The sequence below is a fragment of the Vipera ursinii genome (genome assembly GCF_947247035.1).
Source record: "Vipera ursinii genome assembly, chromosome: Z".
In the NCBI taxonomy this organism is placed as follows: domain Eukaryota; kingdom Metazoa; phylum Chordata; class Lepidosauria; order Squamata; family Viperidae; genus Vipera; species Vipera ursinii.
Window position 1 is genome coordinate 51,519,221 of NC_139517.1, and position 16,764 is coordinate 51,535,984.

Consider the following 16,764-nt stretch of genomic DNA (forward strand, 5'->3'; position numbering starts at 1 on the left):
TCTGAAAATTAGATGATTCCCCTTATAGCCTTTCACCTAAATCATTTATGACGAGGCTGAGGAATACTAGGCCTAAGACAGAACTTTGTAGTACCTCACAGCATACTTCCCTGAATGTAGATATAGTTCTGTTGAAGACTACATGTTGAGTGCAGTTGGTCAGCCAATTTTAAATCCATCTGGTAGCAATGCTCTCTGTCCCACATTTTTTTGGCTCAGGTCTACTGTATTTGTATGTGTGTGTTTGTGTATATACATACATACACACAAACACACACTGTACGATTCTAGAGCATGTTGCTCATCTCTGTTTCTTGGCTGAGAGAGTTAGTGTTGTCTGAAGACAATTTCTGTGGTCGTGTGGCCAGCATGGCAATACACTAAAGGCACTTGGAATACTGTTACTTCCCGGCAAAAGGGTTAGGTCCTCCTTTATGGTAACACCCAGAAACCTAAAGCTAGCCACTTACTCCACCCGGTCTCAGCTGATGGTCAGTGGCTAAATATCTAATCTATACTGTATTTATATAGGTGAACCACAGTTCTGCTAACTATTGCTCACCAATCACTGAGTCTTAAAAGTTCCCTGTAAATTTTTTTCCATTTATGTTAAGTCATATTTCCTAGTATTGTTAAATTCCATCTTGAAATCTCTCCTCTGTCTCATAATCAGTTGTCTGTTTTGTCTGCTCAATCTCTATTTTTATTTTCTGAGAATTTTTATGTTATAAAGTTAAATTGGAGATGTGTTCATTTATGTCTTCAAGGTTATGTTTAATTTCCTCGTGGTTTGAGATGATTGTTGTTTAGATTAGGTGCAACATAGCATAGATCTCCTTCTGGAAAGTATTGGGTTTTTTTCTTGGTATATTCTTTCTGCAGATCTCTGGTTTCCATGATAGCCAAAAATCAGGGTTTTCCTTTCTCTGCAGATGGCTTTAGAGTCACAGTTAAGTTAGTATTTGTAATCCAGAAAGGTCAATTCTTTTTCTTTTAGAGTTTATAATTCTCACTTTATAGAAAGTCCAAGATGTTTCCTTTTTTTGTCACAGCTGTTCTTTGTTATTAAGACATTGAAGGTCACAAGATCAAATTTATCTTTTCCTTGGTTTTGCCAGTCTTTGTAATAGAGCAGCTGTTGTAATGTTTTCATCCACCACTAGATGTCAGCACCAGTTCTTTCAGTAATAAACAGTTATTTACTTCTGTTTTGATGATATAAAAGGAAAATCTTAACAGATTCCACCGATTTCAAACTTATCCAAATTAAATCTTATATTCTTTTTATTTCGCTTCTCACTTTTGGAGGCTTTTTGCTTCTTGGGTCCCCCCTCCCCAGGAAATCAGTTTCCGAATAGAAGAGAAAATTGCTGTTCTTACCCAGTTTCAAACACATTTTTTACAGTCAGCTTGAAGGTGTACTTTTGGACTTCGGTTGCTTGTAGCTTGGGCTAGACTCGGAAGTTAAGCTAGCCTGCTGCCAGTTTCTGGAGGGATTTTCCCCTTCTGTGTTGCCTCTACAGGGCAACCTCAAGCCCATTTACGGTCCTCTGGCAGGCAGAAATCAGGCTTAGGGAGCAGAGCCCTGCGATCCCTCAGCTACTGCATTACTGTGCAAAACTGAAAGTCAGCAGCTAAGTCTCCTATACCTGACTCCATCCCTCTGGGGCCCCCTTCCTCCAGTGATCACAAGAAAATATGCGCAAAGTATATTTCACAGACAAAAAGATGGAAAAACACCAGGGCCAGACAGAGTAACTCCCTTTTGCTTGAAAGTCTGTGCTAATCAACTGACCCTCATCTTCATCCGCATCTTTTATAAATCACTGGAGATGTGTTATATCTCTTCTTGCTTCAAACACTCTACCATCATTCTCCTGCCCAAGGATCCTTTCATCATGGAGTTGAATGACTACAGATCAGGGGCTCTAACCTTTGAAAGGTTGGTGTTGGCCCACCAGAAACCAATCAAAGGTCTGTTGCTAGACCCCTTGCAATTTGCCTACCATGCAAATAGTTCAGCAGATGATGTTGTCAATGAGGCACTGCACTACATATTACAACATCTTCAATCCCCAAAGAATCTCTTTTGTAGATTTCAGCTTGGCATTCAACACCATCATTCCTGAAACCCTCCTCTCTAAACTGACTCACCTAGCTGTGCCTGACCACACTTTCTAACAAATAGGAAGTAGCAGGTGAAGCTAGGGAAAATCACATCATATACCTGTTCAATTAGCACTGGAGCTCCCCAGGGCTGTGGGCTGTGTGCTTTCTCCATTAATCTTCTCTATATATACTAATAACTGCATCTTGAAGGATTCCTTTGTTAAAGTACTGAATTTTGCAGATGATACAACAGTCATTGGTCTCATTCGAAACAATGATGAGTCTGCATATAGTCAAGAGGTAGATCAACTGGCCCTGTGGTGCAGCCGGAACAATCTGGAGCTGAACACTCTAAAATTGTAGAGATGATAATAGTTTTTGAAGAAGCTTTCCTATCATCTCTTATAATATTAGGCAATACATTAACAGTAGAGACCTTCAATTATCTAGGTTCTGTTATCTCCAAGAACTTGAAATGGACACCTGACATTAGAACCATCATTAAAAAGGCACAACAAGAAAGTTCTTCCTGTGTCACCTCTGCTGATAACAGTACTATAGAGAAATTATTGAACCTGTCATTTGTACTCAATAACTGTCTGGTTTGGTATAGCAACCAAACAAGACAAGTACAGACTTTAGGACTGCAGAAACAACAATTGCAAGCAGCCTATCAGGGCCCACTTCAATCCCACATCTTAAAGATTTGAGATTTCCCGCACAGAACAATAGGTTAAGGTATCCCCAAGCAAGACCCCACCCCATAGTCCATCTGGCCAGTGGGGGACGACCAATCCCCAGTTGTTAGGTCCATCGTGGGGGAAAAGGGGAGATAACTCTGGCCTGTCTCCAAATCACATAGCGATGGTTGACGGCTATTCGCACCTTTCTCTGGGATCGTAGAAAACAAAAACAAAAGGTTACATTGTAGTGGATAGAGGAAGCAGAGGCAATAAACCCACGGGCACATCCCCCCTCCCCCTTGGGAGTATGGCAGAACCCAGGGAAAGGTGGTTAGAGGGGATAGATAAAAATGAAATAGGAATTGGTTCTGACACAGCCTGTCTTTCATTGAGGGTCTGTATACTGCACAAACCAGAAAGAAGGCTTAGAAAATATCTACAAACACCTCACATACTGGACATAATCTGTTTCAGCTTCTCCCCTCAGGACGCCACTATGGAGCATTGCATGCCAAAACAACCAGACATAAAGATATTATCTCCCATGCCATTGCTCTGCTGAACACTTAATTCCCACAGCAATGTCTAATTTTTCATCTTTTCTCATCTTCTCATCTTTCCAACTATCTTCTATTGAATTTATCAATTCTTGTTTGTAACTTACAATTAATGATTGTAACTATGATTTATGATCTATGACCTATTACTTGCTGTTTATATGTACACCATGACCTTAAGCACTGGAAACAAATTTCTTGTGTGTCCAATTACACTTGGCCAATAAATAAATTTCTATTATTTGAGAATGAACATAAAACATTGCACAATTTTAATATATTATTGTATTAGATAATATATTACAATATATGCATTTACAATATAATATATTGGTTTACAAGAAAAACCAACTATCGGTACAAGCTAGATGAAACTGGCTTAATGCCAGTAATTGTGAGGGAGATCTTGGAATCCTACTGGCCAATCACTTAAATCTGAGCCAACAGTTGTGGCAACAGCCAAAAAAACCAGTGCAATTCTAGGCTGCATTAATAGAAGGATAGAATCAAGATCACTTGAAGTTCTAGTACTGCTTTACAAAGCCTTAGGAAGTCCACACTTGGAATATTGCATCCAGTTCTGGTCATCATAATATCCAAAAGATGTTGAGACTTTGGAAAGAGTGCTGAGAAGAGCAATAAGAATGATTAGGGGATTGGAGACTAACATACAAAGAACAGTTACAGAAATATCTAGTCTAATGAAAAGAAGGACTATGGGATTCATGGTAGCAGTGTTGCAATATTTGAGGGATGCCTACAAAGATGAGGGAGTCAAACTTTGAAAAGCGTGTGCCAAAATCCCCAACTATAATTTTCCCTCCCTTAAGTGCATCGCCATGCTTGGCCCCATTGTCCAATCAAATTCAAAGAAATATTTTTTGGAATAGTAACTATATGTGGAATGCAGCTGTGGTCTGTTCTCAGGCATCTGACTTTGAAGTTGTATCTCTGATAAATACAATGAACTTGTTACCTCTGAATCCTCCCTCTTCCTATCCAATCTCCCTAGACTGGCACCAAGTGATAGCAGAGCATAAGCATGAGGTGGCAGTTCTGACATTCCGCCTCCCTTGGAAAAAAGGTTAAATCTGGAAAGGAAAATGAGAGAGAGAGAAATTATTAATGTATGGCATTCATCATGGCTTCTATGCAATAGTGTTGTGTTAGTACATCTGGCACAGTCACCCATTTGGTCTCAGAAGGGAGAAAGTGTTTCCATAGAATTAGATTTTGGAGTTTGTCTCGATGGAAGTAGGAGTCTAGAATTTCCTTAACTTCAAAATATTGGTTTTCTTCAATAAGAATGTGGGCAGTGTGGTTTTAAAGGTGAAGTCTTCACAAGTTTCAGGAGACTGCAATGGAAATGGGATGCATTCTCTTCAGATGTGGGGGCAGTTTTAATTCAATGGGCATTGGGTTGATAACTCTTTTTATGGGAATAGGACCTATATATTTTGGCTCCAGTTTTTTCAATGGTTGCCTGGATTGCAGGTACTTGGTAGAAAGGTATGCCTCTTCGATGTTATACTTCTGCAGAGATCTCTTTTTGTCAGCATATTTTTTTAATGTGTCCCTGGCATTGTCTAGCTCTTTGCATATTACAGGCCATGTAGTTTGTAATTGTTTTACCCACTCAGCCAGAGATTAACATTGGGGTGATTGTTGTGGGAATTCTGGCATACCAACAAAATCCCAGCCAGTGCTGACACAGAATGGAGTGAAAACAGTGCTATTGTATACTGAATTGTTGTAGGCTACTTCTGCAAAGGGGAGAACATCAGTCCAATCATCCTATTGATAATGCAACGCCTGAGACACCATTAGTACGCTCACAGGTACCATTAGTTTGAGGGTGGTGCAAGGAGTTCTTGGGTGCTTTCTAGTAGCTGTGGGAACTCTTACCAGAATTGGGACATGAATTACACCCCTCAGTTGGAGATAATTCTTTCAGGAGCCCTATGTAGGTGGTAAATGTGTTGAACAAAGAGCTTTGCAAGGGTTCATGCAGAAGAGATTTTAGGGCATGACACAAAGTGTACCTGTTTGGAAAATAAGTCGGTGGTGTCCCATATCACAGTATTTCCCAAGGTCTCAGGTAGTTCAGTGATAAAGTCCATGGAGATCTTCCAAGGAACTTGGGGTTAGTGACTGGTTTATTATTTATTTATTTATTAAATTTCTATACCGCCCTTCTCCCAAAGGACTCGGGGCGGTGTACAGGGCAATAAAACACAACATACAAAAATTAAAAATAAATTAAATTAATTTAGCCCCAACAATAAATGGTTAAAAATAAACCCAAACCCTTAGTCCAGGCCGGCCTGTTCAAACAACCAAATCTTCAGGTCAAGGCGGAAAGAGCGAAGGTCCGGAGCCATCCGGAGCTCAACAGGCAGTTGATTCCAAAGGGCTGGCGCACCCACAGAAAATGCTCTCCCCCTGGGGGCCGCCAGCCAGCAATCCCTGACCGACGGCACCCTGAGGAGGCCCTCTCTGTGGGAGCACACAGGACGAAGGGAAGTTGACGCCAGCAGCAGGTGCTCCCGTAGGTAATCCGGACCCATGCCATTTAGGGCTTTATAGGTCATCACCAGCACCTTGAATCTCACCCAGAAGGCAACTGGAAGCCAATGCAGCTCGTGGAGGAGATGTGTTACATGGGAGTATCGGGAAACCCCCATCACAACTCGCACGGCCGCATTCTGCACCAGTTGAAGCCTCTGCGTGGTCCTCAAGGGCAGCCCCATGTAGAGAACATTGCAGTAGTCTATCCGAGAGGTTACGAGCACATGAGTGACTGTACGCAGGGCATCCTGGTCCAGATAGGGCAGCAACTGGCGCACCAGGTGAACCTGGGCAAAAGCCCCCCTGGCCACAGCCCCTAGGTGGTCTTCCAAACTGAGCTGTGAGTCAAGGAGGATACCCAAGTTGCGAGCCCTATCTACGGGGGGTAGCACCTCACCCCCCCCATAGTTAAAGATGGAATGAACTGAATTTCCCAAGATGCCAGTATGTACAACCACTCAGTCTTGTCGGGATTAAGCCGAAGCCTGTTCCTCCCCATCCAGACCTGGACCGCCTCCAGGCAACGGGACATCACATCGAGGGCATCACTGGGGTGGTTTGGGGTAGAGATAAAAAGCTGGGTATCATCCGCATACTGATGATACCCCACTCCAAAACCACGAATGATCTCGCCCAGCGGCTTCATATAGATGTTGAACAGGAGAGGCGAGAGGACCGACCCCTGAGGGACTCCACAAACGAGAGGCCTCGAGGCCGACCTCTGCCCTCCTGCCAACACCGACTGCGAACGACCCAGGAGGTAGGAGTAGAACCACTGCAAAACAGTGCCACCCACTCCCAACCCCCTGAGGCGCCTCAGTAAGATACCATGGTCGATGGTATCAAAAGCCGCTGAGAGATCTAATAGGACTAGGACAGAGGAACAACCCCTGTCCCGAGCCCTCCAGAGATCATTACCAGCACGACCAATGCCGTCTCCGTGCTATACCTGGGCCTAAAGCCCGATTGGTACGGGTCCAGGTAATCAGTTTCCTCCAGGAACAGAGGGAGCTGATGCGCCACCACACTCTCAACAACCTTCTCAAGAAAGCGAAGGTTGGAGACCGGACGAAAGTTGTTCAAAATAGCTGGGTCCAGGGCAGGCTTCTTGAGGAGGGGCCTCACCTTGCAAATGTCCTGATGGTTTTCCAGCACATCCTTTAGCCAAGGCAGAGAAGAGCATCTAAAATGATCAGAGGCCTGGAGACTAAAACATATGAAGAACGGCTGCAGGACTTGGGTTTGGCTAGTCTAAAGAAAAGAAGAAATGGATGACATGATAGCAGTATTCCAATATTTGAAGGGCTGCCACAAAGAAGAGGGCATCAAACTATTCTCCAAACCACCAGAGGGCAAGACAAGAAACAATGGTTGGAAGCTGACCAAAGAGAGAAGCAACCTGGAATTAAGGAGAAACTTTCTAACAGTGAGGACAATTAACCAGTGGAACAGCTTGCCTTCAGAAATCATGAGCGTTCCATCATTGGAGATTTTTAAGGAGACACTTTCAGACACTTGTCTGAAATGGTATAGATTCTCCTGTTCAAGCAGTGGGCTGGATTAGAAGACCTCTAAGGTCCCTTCCAGCTCTATTCTATTCTATTCCAGTCCTATGGGAAAAGTTGCTAAACTGCCACAAAGATCCCGAGAAATGGCACTGAAAGGAGTGGAGATCATTGAGTTCACCCTGTCTTCCAGAAGTGGTGAGGGAACTCCAATCCTGCCGACCAAGGGTTGGCCTGAGTGACACTGATATTGTTGATCCCTTGGTAAGTAGCTCAATGACCCTGTAACGGTTTCCATAGAGTTAATTATTGAGTCGTCAGTGCTAAAAGCCAACTTACCAGCCCTCCTGGACTCAGGTTGCACCAGATGCCTGGTTAAACCAGCCCTAGTAAAAAGATTGGGGATTCCTGTGGCATTCTGCCAGCTAGATGGATCTGTAGCAGGTGGCATCCTAGTGATGTTTGTTACTGAGCCAATAGAAATGGGGATGGGCTCCCAGAATGGTGCTGCGTTTGGTCTGGCTTAAGAAGTGAAACCTGTACATAAATTGGAGGAGGGGCTGCTGAAAATTCGACGAGCCTGCCTAGCACGTGATCCGGAACTTGTTCAGGAAGCTTGTCCAGTGAGCTGTGAGGCAGGAGCTGCAGCACAAGAACAAGGAAGAGACCTTGGCTCTATCCCTAAAGAATATTGGGACTTGAGGGAGATATTCAGTGAAAAGGGGTTGGCTGAGCTCCCCCTTCACCAACCAATGGATTGCTATAGATATTTTACCAGGGACTAAAGTACCCAGCCAAAAGTTTACTCGATGACCCCAAGGGAATTAGAGCAATTGCATTCCTTCATTGATTAAAAACCTCGCCCATGGATTTATCCAGCTGTCACAACCTCAGGTGGCTGCCCCCATTTTATTTCAGGGGGAAAAAAGATGGATCACTTTACCTGTGGACTATAGAGGGTTAAATGGGGTGTGTGTGGAAAACGTTTACCCCTTACCATCAATGAAGGACATGCTGGTCCACTTGGCAAGGGCAAGATTCTTATTCAGTTAGACCTACGGGAGGCTTTTTATTGTGTGAGGATCAAAGAGGGGGACAAATGGAAAAGTGCTTTTAATTGTCCACTGGCATGTTTCTAGTGTAAAGTCCTCCCTTTTGGCCTCCAGGGCTCTCCGGCAGTCTTCATGTAGCTAATTAATGAAGTGCTGCATGAGCACCAATACAAAGGGATGCAGGAGTACTTAGATTATATACTGATGTACACTGAAACAAAAGCTGAGCATGTAAAATTGATGAGAGCAGGGCTCAAGAAACTAAAAGCTGCTAAGTTGTACACCAGAGTCTCCAACTGCGAGTTCCACCAGAGTAAAAGAAGACTATTTAAATTACCACATATCACACAAAGGAATTGAGATGGATCCCCAAAAGGTCCAGGCAGTATTGGATTGGAGGCTAGTTTGTACCATGTTTCCCTGAAAATAAGAGCCAACCAGAAAATAAGCCCTAGCCTTATTTTCTAGCGTGCTCCTAATGTAAGCCCTATCCCCCAAATAAGCCCCAATTAAGATTGTTATCAGCTCTGGGCAGGTGGGCATGGCCAGCACAGGAGGTGTTGAGCACGCAAGGGCTGATGGTGTCCAGCCAGCCCTCCCAAGCAGAGGCATGTGATCTCGACATATGGCAGCACTAGCAGTAGGTGGAGACAGAGGCAGGCGATCCTGATGCGTCATGCAGCTGCCTGCCCACTCTGTCCCACTGTCTCTCGGCTTACCTGTCGCTGCACTGGGGCAGGAGGTGGTGCATCAGAATTGCCTGCCTCCCCTCCATACCACTGTCTCTGCCTGCTGCTGCTGCCAGTGCCACTGCCATGAGGACAAGCCACCCACAGCTGTGCTGGGGCAGGCGGCCACATGGTACGTCCAGATCGCAAGCCTCCCCCATGCCTTTGCCTCCACCTGCTGCTTGGACAAGTAATCAACACACCGCTGTGTGGGCTGCGCAGCCCTAGAGTGTGCTGGCCAAGGGGCTGGCAGGCTGCAGCTGTTGCTGGACACCGTTGGCCCTCATGCACTCATTGACTCTGGGCGCCTAGCTGGGCTGATCACCCTGATACCATGTTTCCCTGGAAGTAAGCTATAATGCGTCTTTTGGAGCCAAAAAAATTGTATAAGACTGGGTGTTATTTTCAGAGAGTCAGTGGCTACTGGTTCTAGATAAAAGCCATGATTCAAAAACTGCTGGGCATTTTGGATTTTGAAAACTTCACATTTAATTAAAAGGCAGTTTTGGTGACCATCCTTAAAGAAGGACATTAATAGCTATGTGACAAGTTGCCTGATTTGTGCCTCTGCCAAGGAAAAAACCCAGGGCTCTTCCAACCAGTGGCTGAGCCAATGGCACCCTGGAGAGAAATCTCCATGGATTTTATAGTAGAACTCCCAGAAAGTTCAGGAAATACAATTATATGGGTTATATGGGTTACAATTATATGGGTTATAACTGATTTGTCTTCCAAGTAATTGCACTTTGTCCCATGCCAAAAATTCTCTTGGCATATGCGCTAGCCAAGCTCTTTGTGCAACGTGTCTACTGACTGCACAGAGTCCTACAACATATAACCTCCGATAGGGGGGTGCAATTAACTTCCAAGTTCTGGTAAGCATTCCTAAATCTTCTAGGCACTGATCAATCACCAGCCCCAAACCAATAGGCGTGTGAACACAAAAAATTCTGTATTGGAACAATACATGCTAATTATCAACAGGACAACTGGACAGACTTTTTAACCATTTGTAGGGGTAGCATACAATAATTTGGTACACAGTCGTACAGGGTTCACTCCTTTCAAGGTAGCAATGCAATAAGACATCACTCCCTTGCCTGAGCTACCTTTGAATGATCCCCCTATGCCTTCTTTAAAAGAATGGGTCTCCCAATTATGAAATACCTGGCCAGTTGTGAAGAAGTTCTTTGCAGATTCTAGGGAAGCATACAAAAAGCAAGCTGACAAAAAGTGCATGGAACCAAAACCCTTTTATATCGATGACCACGTTTACCTATCCACCTGATACTTGAAATCTCTGCAACCATTGAAGAAGTTAGGACCCAAATATGTAGGTCCCTTCCCCATCAAACTCATTAATAACCCAGTAACAGTGGGACTAGATTTTTCCAAATGCCTTTGACGTATTCACTGCAGTTTGTTAAAGACCAAGATTACCTCCCAATTTAGATCTGAATTGCCATCACTGCCTGAGCCTTTAATAATACAAGGGGAGCAACATGTTGAGGTTAAGGATATTTTAGATTCACACAAACATCAGGGAAAGTTTCAATATTTGGTTGTGTGGAAAGATTTTTCTGAATCCCAAAATGAATAGGTTGATCAACACCATGTTCAAGCTGCTAGGCTCCTTAAACAGTTTCATAATCAAATATCCTGATAAACCTAAGTAAGCTGTCAACCCTAACCTCTTTTCACCTTTATTGTGTGTGTGTTTTTTGTATATATTTTATTGGTATTTTTTAACATAACATAAATCATTCAGCAATTTGTAAACAGTATGTTGTCTGGGTAACATTTGTAAGACAATCTTTAACAATTGATTTCTATAATCTATATTCCATATGTTAATTTCAGTTGATTTCCCCTTTCCCCAAAGTAACTTTCTTTGCAAAACATTAGATTAAAACAATTCTCATTATTTTGATAAACAACAATTAAGTATATAGTTTTTCCAATAATCCTATTTGTCATTTTAGTTGCTTTATCGTAAATCCTGTTACCGTGCTTATTTCAGATTATTTCTCCCCCCCAAATTCTAAATATTCTTACTAGTGACAATTTTCTCAACAATTAACTACATTCACATTGGTGGATTTAATTCTATTTTTTCCATATAAGCCCTCTCATACTTTTATATTTGTTAATCAATAAGTAAAAAAGTAGAAAGAGAAAAGAAAAGAGGAGAGAGACAAAAAAGAAGAAAAAAAGAAGAAAAAAGAAAAAAAGACAAAAGCACTGAGATACAAAAAATAACATACGACTAAAGATATGTATCCCTCCTAAATTAATATATATTTATTCCCTCAATTTCTTATTCTTTTTGACCATAGCTGAGAATGTATTTAATCTATTTAAACTTTAACCATTCCATTCAGTAAATCTAATCATCTAATCCTTTAACTCTTATTCAAAACAGATTTTTTTATGCTTTTCTTATCGTCACATTTAAATAACTAAAACATTTGCTTTGTTTAAATCATTTCAACTTTTTTTTTACAGAAAGGAAAAAGAAACAAAAATTGTATTAATTATAAAAAATATCCCTCTAAGAGTAATATATTCCAAAGTTTTTCCATTTCTTTAGCCATATTCAAACAGAAGTTTCTTATTGTATTAGTTAACAAAAAAAATTCATCTCTAAGATGTTTGAATATGGCTAAAATGGAAACTTTGGAATATATTACCTTTATTGTGTTCTGTTTTGCAGGACGAACATCGCTGTTCATGGGGTAGAATGTCAAGTCCACTGTTCGTACTCTGCTATCCTGCCATTGTGCTGAGGGGGAGGGGAGATGGCATGCTTGTGATTTTTTGCTGCTGCTGTTCACTTGAGATTTAGGGAGGGGGACTGTCTTTGGAGATGGGACGGACTCCTTCCCAGCCGCTTTTCGCTAGGTTCCAAGGCCGTCATGCCCTGATTGTGAAATGTTATCTGCCTAGCACCTCAGCATTCTCAAAACATCTTCTCGGCACCGATTGACCGCCAATGGACTGGTCATGGAGGTTGGGATTGGGAAACCAAAATAATTTATTTGTGCTTTGCGTTGAATCTTTAGATTCTGCCTGATTTTATTTCATCCAGTTTCTCTCAGTAAAAGTTCTTTTGATTCAACTCAATGGATTCAAGAATCTTACTTCCTTGAGAGGGCAGCCTTGGCAGATCTGACAGGCGTAAACAATATGAATCTTACCACACATTCACAACACAAAGAGTATTCCTAATACAGGAAAGAACTTAATATGAAAGAAAGTTAATTGATGCTGCTGCTGTATAGAGTGAATGATATCACTTAGAAAGATGAAATAAGACAAAATATTTAAAACTATACGTGTGTTAATAGCAGAGCCAACAGTGAATTAGGGAGGGGTATGACACTACCTACAGAATTAATAAGAGGACACCAAAATACCTACACAAAATAGAAAATTACAAAATGAACCAAATATATGGTGTATAGGATCAGTATAATGGGAAAGGTTGTTTTGAAAAACATGTTTTGGATAAAAGCATTGGAGAAGAGAATTCATAGGAAGAAAGTAGAACAAAGCAGAAAAATAGAGTGAATAATGAGGAAATGAAAGAAATAACAACTAAAGTACACTGATGAAATAAGATATGTGACACTAAAAATAATAAAGCACGATCACTTGAAATGAATATTAAAATTATCTTCAGTTCCCAGAGTTCAATGGTGGGTTGTTTGCTAAAATCATCTGAATACAATTTTGTTAATCACTTCACAGATAATTCATTATCTCTTTGTCTCTCCATCCCTCCATGGCATTTTATATACACAAATCATCTTTTCTTGTTATCCAGTGTCTCTGTGTAGCAGCAAAAGTCCCCAGAAAATGATTGAGAATGGAATATTTTAGGCCCCAGATCTGATTCATACCAATCTCCTTTGCATCTCATTTTTATTTTTATTTTTATTTATTTTAATTCCATTTATATCCCGCCCTTCTCCGAAGACTCAGGGCGGCTTACAAACTTAGCAGTAGCCTTCATTCTATGTATATGCCTGCTTATTAGGGCTTTCACACACACACCCAGCGGCATTATTACAAAGTCAGCTTAATTGCCCCCCCATGTTTATTTCTATCCTTTTTTTCTTTCATTTCTAGTTTTATTTTGTTTCGCTGATAATATTTCTGAGATCTCTTGTGTGTTTTGGGTTGCTGTCCAACTTGCATACTTTTTTTTGTCCTAGAGAGAATGCTTATGACAAGGAGGAAGAACAGCCAGTCATAGAGCCTGGTACAGAGGATGAGAGGAAGGAAGAGGTTACTGGGCAGATCAATGCCAGGTACTAGGATCATGACCTCAGTAACATCTTCAACATTTCTTGAAACAACTAACAAACCTTTGCAGTATTATAATATATTGTTAGAATGTGCATTTTACTAAAATTAAACCCACACATAATATCTCATGGTACATATATTGATTTGCAACCAGACTTAATTATGGTTAAATTATACCCACATACAATAGTCATGAATGTTCCATTGGTTTCAATATTTTTACTTTACCATAATTAAATTAGAAAAAAGACCTGTTCCTTAGTTGTGTGTTCTTTTTAACAAAACAAAAATAATGGAAGAAAGTTACATTTCCTGAATTCCTCAGCATAACTAGGACAGAAGCTTACCAGAGTCAGGATGTTTCCCTCTTCTCTTTTTCATCTGATGTTTGGTTTGGTTTGTTTTTTAATTCTTCATCTCTAATAGAGCTCCATTATCAGAGCAATTATGGTGCTGCAAACCTCCCAACTTTGCAAACTTTACTTCTATGGTGATAGCAGAGGGGAACAGCCTAATATTCTTTAGCTTTTGCAATACCTTCACAGAAACCTTTTTGAAATTTTTTTGAAGGGGGTATTTAATATAAACCACTATTTAGTAGGAAACTACTAAATATATTTCTCTCAAATACTGTGTCAGCTGACACCATCTAAATGTTAGGAGTTATTTTCTGGAATTCTCAAGTATTTCTAGGTGGGAAAGGCAAACTTACAGATGAATACAGATGAATACCACAGTGGAATCATTTGGGGAACTTTTCTTCAAGGGCATGAATAGATATATCATAGTTTCAATATATTTAATTTTTGAAAATCCCTTTTTATATAAAATTGATATGGGAAGCTGATATTTAACAAAACAAAGTGTTATCCTTTATAATGATTAAAATAAAAGAATAGCTACAGCCTAGTGGTTACTTTTGACCTTCCAGCCCTATGATTCTATGTTCCAGAAGAAACCTTCCAAAAAATTTACCAGTTTCCTTACTGGAAAGTACTTTGTGATTTGTCTACAGCATGGGTTGGACACTATGGCCCTTTTATGACTTGTGGACATCAACTCTTCAACCCCACCTCTGACCTACAGATACATATTACAAGAGACATTTTTTGAAATGGCTATCTTCAGTACATAGATGTTTTATAAAAATGTCCATAACATAGTTTAAAAAAATTTAAAAATTGCTAATTCTAACAAGAGTTCTCTCTGTCTTCCTGATAGATAAGAAAGTATATAACTAAATTTCTACTATAGTTATTTCTCTTTGCTTTTAGCATAATCTCTTTTTTGAAATACTTGTATAATACTTGTATAATTTTCTCTTCTTTTTCTACCTTTCTTTATCTTTTCAATCCAGTGGTTTCTCAGAAATACAGAAGGTTAAACATGGTCCACAGAATTATGATACTTCAGTCATCTCAGGTGTTATTTCTCAGGATGAAAGACCTCCCAGGAATTGTAGAACAAATATTTCCAGGAGCTCATCATCCATTAATTCAGTTGCTTTGCATCCTTTTTCTCATCATTCATCACTCTCCTCACCTGTCTTCAAAATGACTTCCCAAAATTCATCATGTGTTACTTCAAAGGCATCTCCAAATACTGAGAAATTACCTTATGTACCATATAGCCCCTTTCACCTCTTCTCTTATGATGTTGAAGACCCTCAAACAGCAATGAAAGAAAAGGAAGCAGAAGAGTTCAGAGAAAACAGGTAATGGTTTCTCTCTCTCTCTCTCTCTCTCTCTCTCTCTCTCTCTCTCTCTCTCTCTCTCTCTCTGTGTGTGTGTGTGTGTGTATGTACGTACATATACACACACACGTATACACACACTATTCTAACTTTGTCAAATGCTGGGCATCCTTGTGAAAGTTTGCCTTAAACCAAGCATGATTCTCAAATACATTATACTCAATATGCTGTCAAGCATTCTCTTATTTACATACCAGGGAACTGTGGTATGAGGTGGTATTTAAAGTCCTATTATGTGGATGTTACACCAACTCACAAATATCAGTCAGAGTGATTCATATTTACTAGTAGCAGACAAATAAGTATGATCAGAACAATGTCTATTCCAGGTAAGATTCATATCTATATAATAAATCATATTCATGGCCTTCTACTGTATAAGACTAATAACATAATAATACCTGAAATTTAGCAATAATTTTCCAAATGTAGTTGAAATAGTATAACGGTGTACTTTATGTAATTACATAGATTTTTTTTTCTTTTTTAAGTATAAATCAGCCAAGGTAATTTTGGATTTGGACAGTGTCTAAATTTAATATAAATAATAATTGCAGATTTATTCATTATTCTCCTAAAGGAAAAGGAAATTATGCTTTGTTACATGCAGATATGCTATTATTTCACATTGGATTTGAAATATCAACTTGTGAAATGCCAACATGAAGCATTAGTCAAGTATTGCCAAGATATTTAATTACAAAATAACTATAATAACACTAAAACATTGAAGATTTTTACCTCAATGATGGATGGTTCCATGATTATCTAAAAGAGTATATAAATAAAAAAATCATTCTATTTGATGATAGTAGTGGCAAACTTCAATAATAAGCAATATTTAATTTAAACAGATAAATAGAATGGCCACAGGCTAGCAAAAAAGCAGTGGGAGCAGAAGTGACTTCCGACTTTCTGCCAGCTTCTCCATTGCCTTTGTTTGTAGGAAGCTGGGAGAAAGCACATGACTACAACAATCACATGACTACAAGAATGCTAAAACTGCTGCAACTTTTCAAATAGAACTAGCCTGAACATGATGGAAATTTTAATTCCACAAGAGTAATAGATTCAGGAGAGCTTCCACTGACGTCAGCTAGGTCAGACTCGGGGAATTGTTTCTCTCTTCCCCCATGTCTGAATTCTACCAGCTGGTGGGTCCAAATGGACTGAATGCTGCCCTGTAGGGGTGGCCCCCAATGGGCAAATGTCTGAGGACTGTGGGTAGGTGGTAGCCAGACCGCTGGTCCCAACAGAGCCCCTGGAATCTGCAGGAAGAAAGGCGGACCGCACTTTGCATTCCGCCATTTGCAGCTGTTTGGTGGAGGCAGGAGAACGGCAATTGAAAGAGCAAGCAGCTGTTCTGGGTGAGGATTTTCCTTTCACTCTCCCTACAAGCCAAGATCTTTAGTAGAAAGCACCTTCCCAGCCCTTGAAAGCAAAGCCTTACTATTAGGGAATTAGAAGCAGCTGTTTAAGCTTTTTGGCTAAGTGAAAA

At 40.5% G+C, this 16,764-nt stretch overlaps 1 protein-coding gene across 2 annotated transcripts in view; it reads left to right on the plus strand.

The window, feature by feature from the left end:
• The window catches only part of FHOD3 (formin homology 2 domain containing 3), a 341,124-nt gene that overhangs the window by 157,106 nt on the left and 167,254 nt on the right, over positions 1 to 16,764 (plus strand). For both annotated transcript variants that reach the window (XM_083377070.1, XM_083377071.1), the window contains exons 11-12: positions 13,420 to 13,515; positions 14,871 to 15,227. In XM_083377070.1, the coding sequence (XP_083233196.1) occupies positions 13,420 to 13,515; positions 14,871 to 15,227 (453 nt within the window). The remainder of the gene's footprint in view (positions 1 to 13,419; positions 13,516 to 14,870; positions 15,228 to 16,764) is intronic.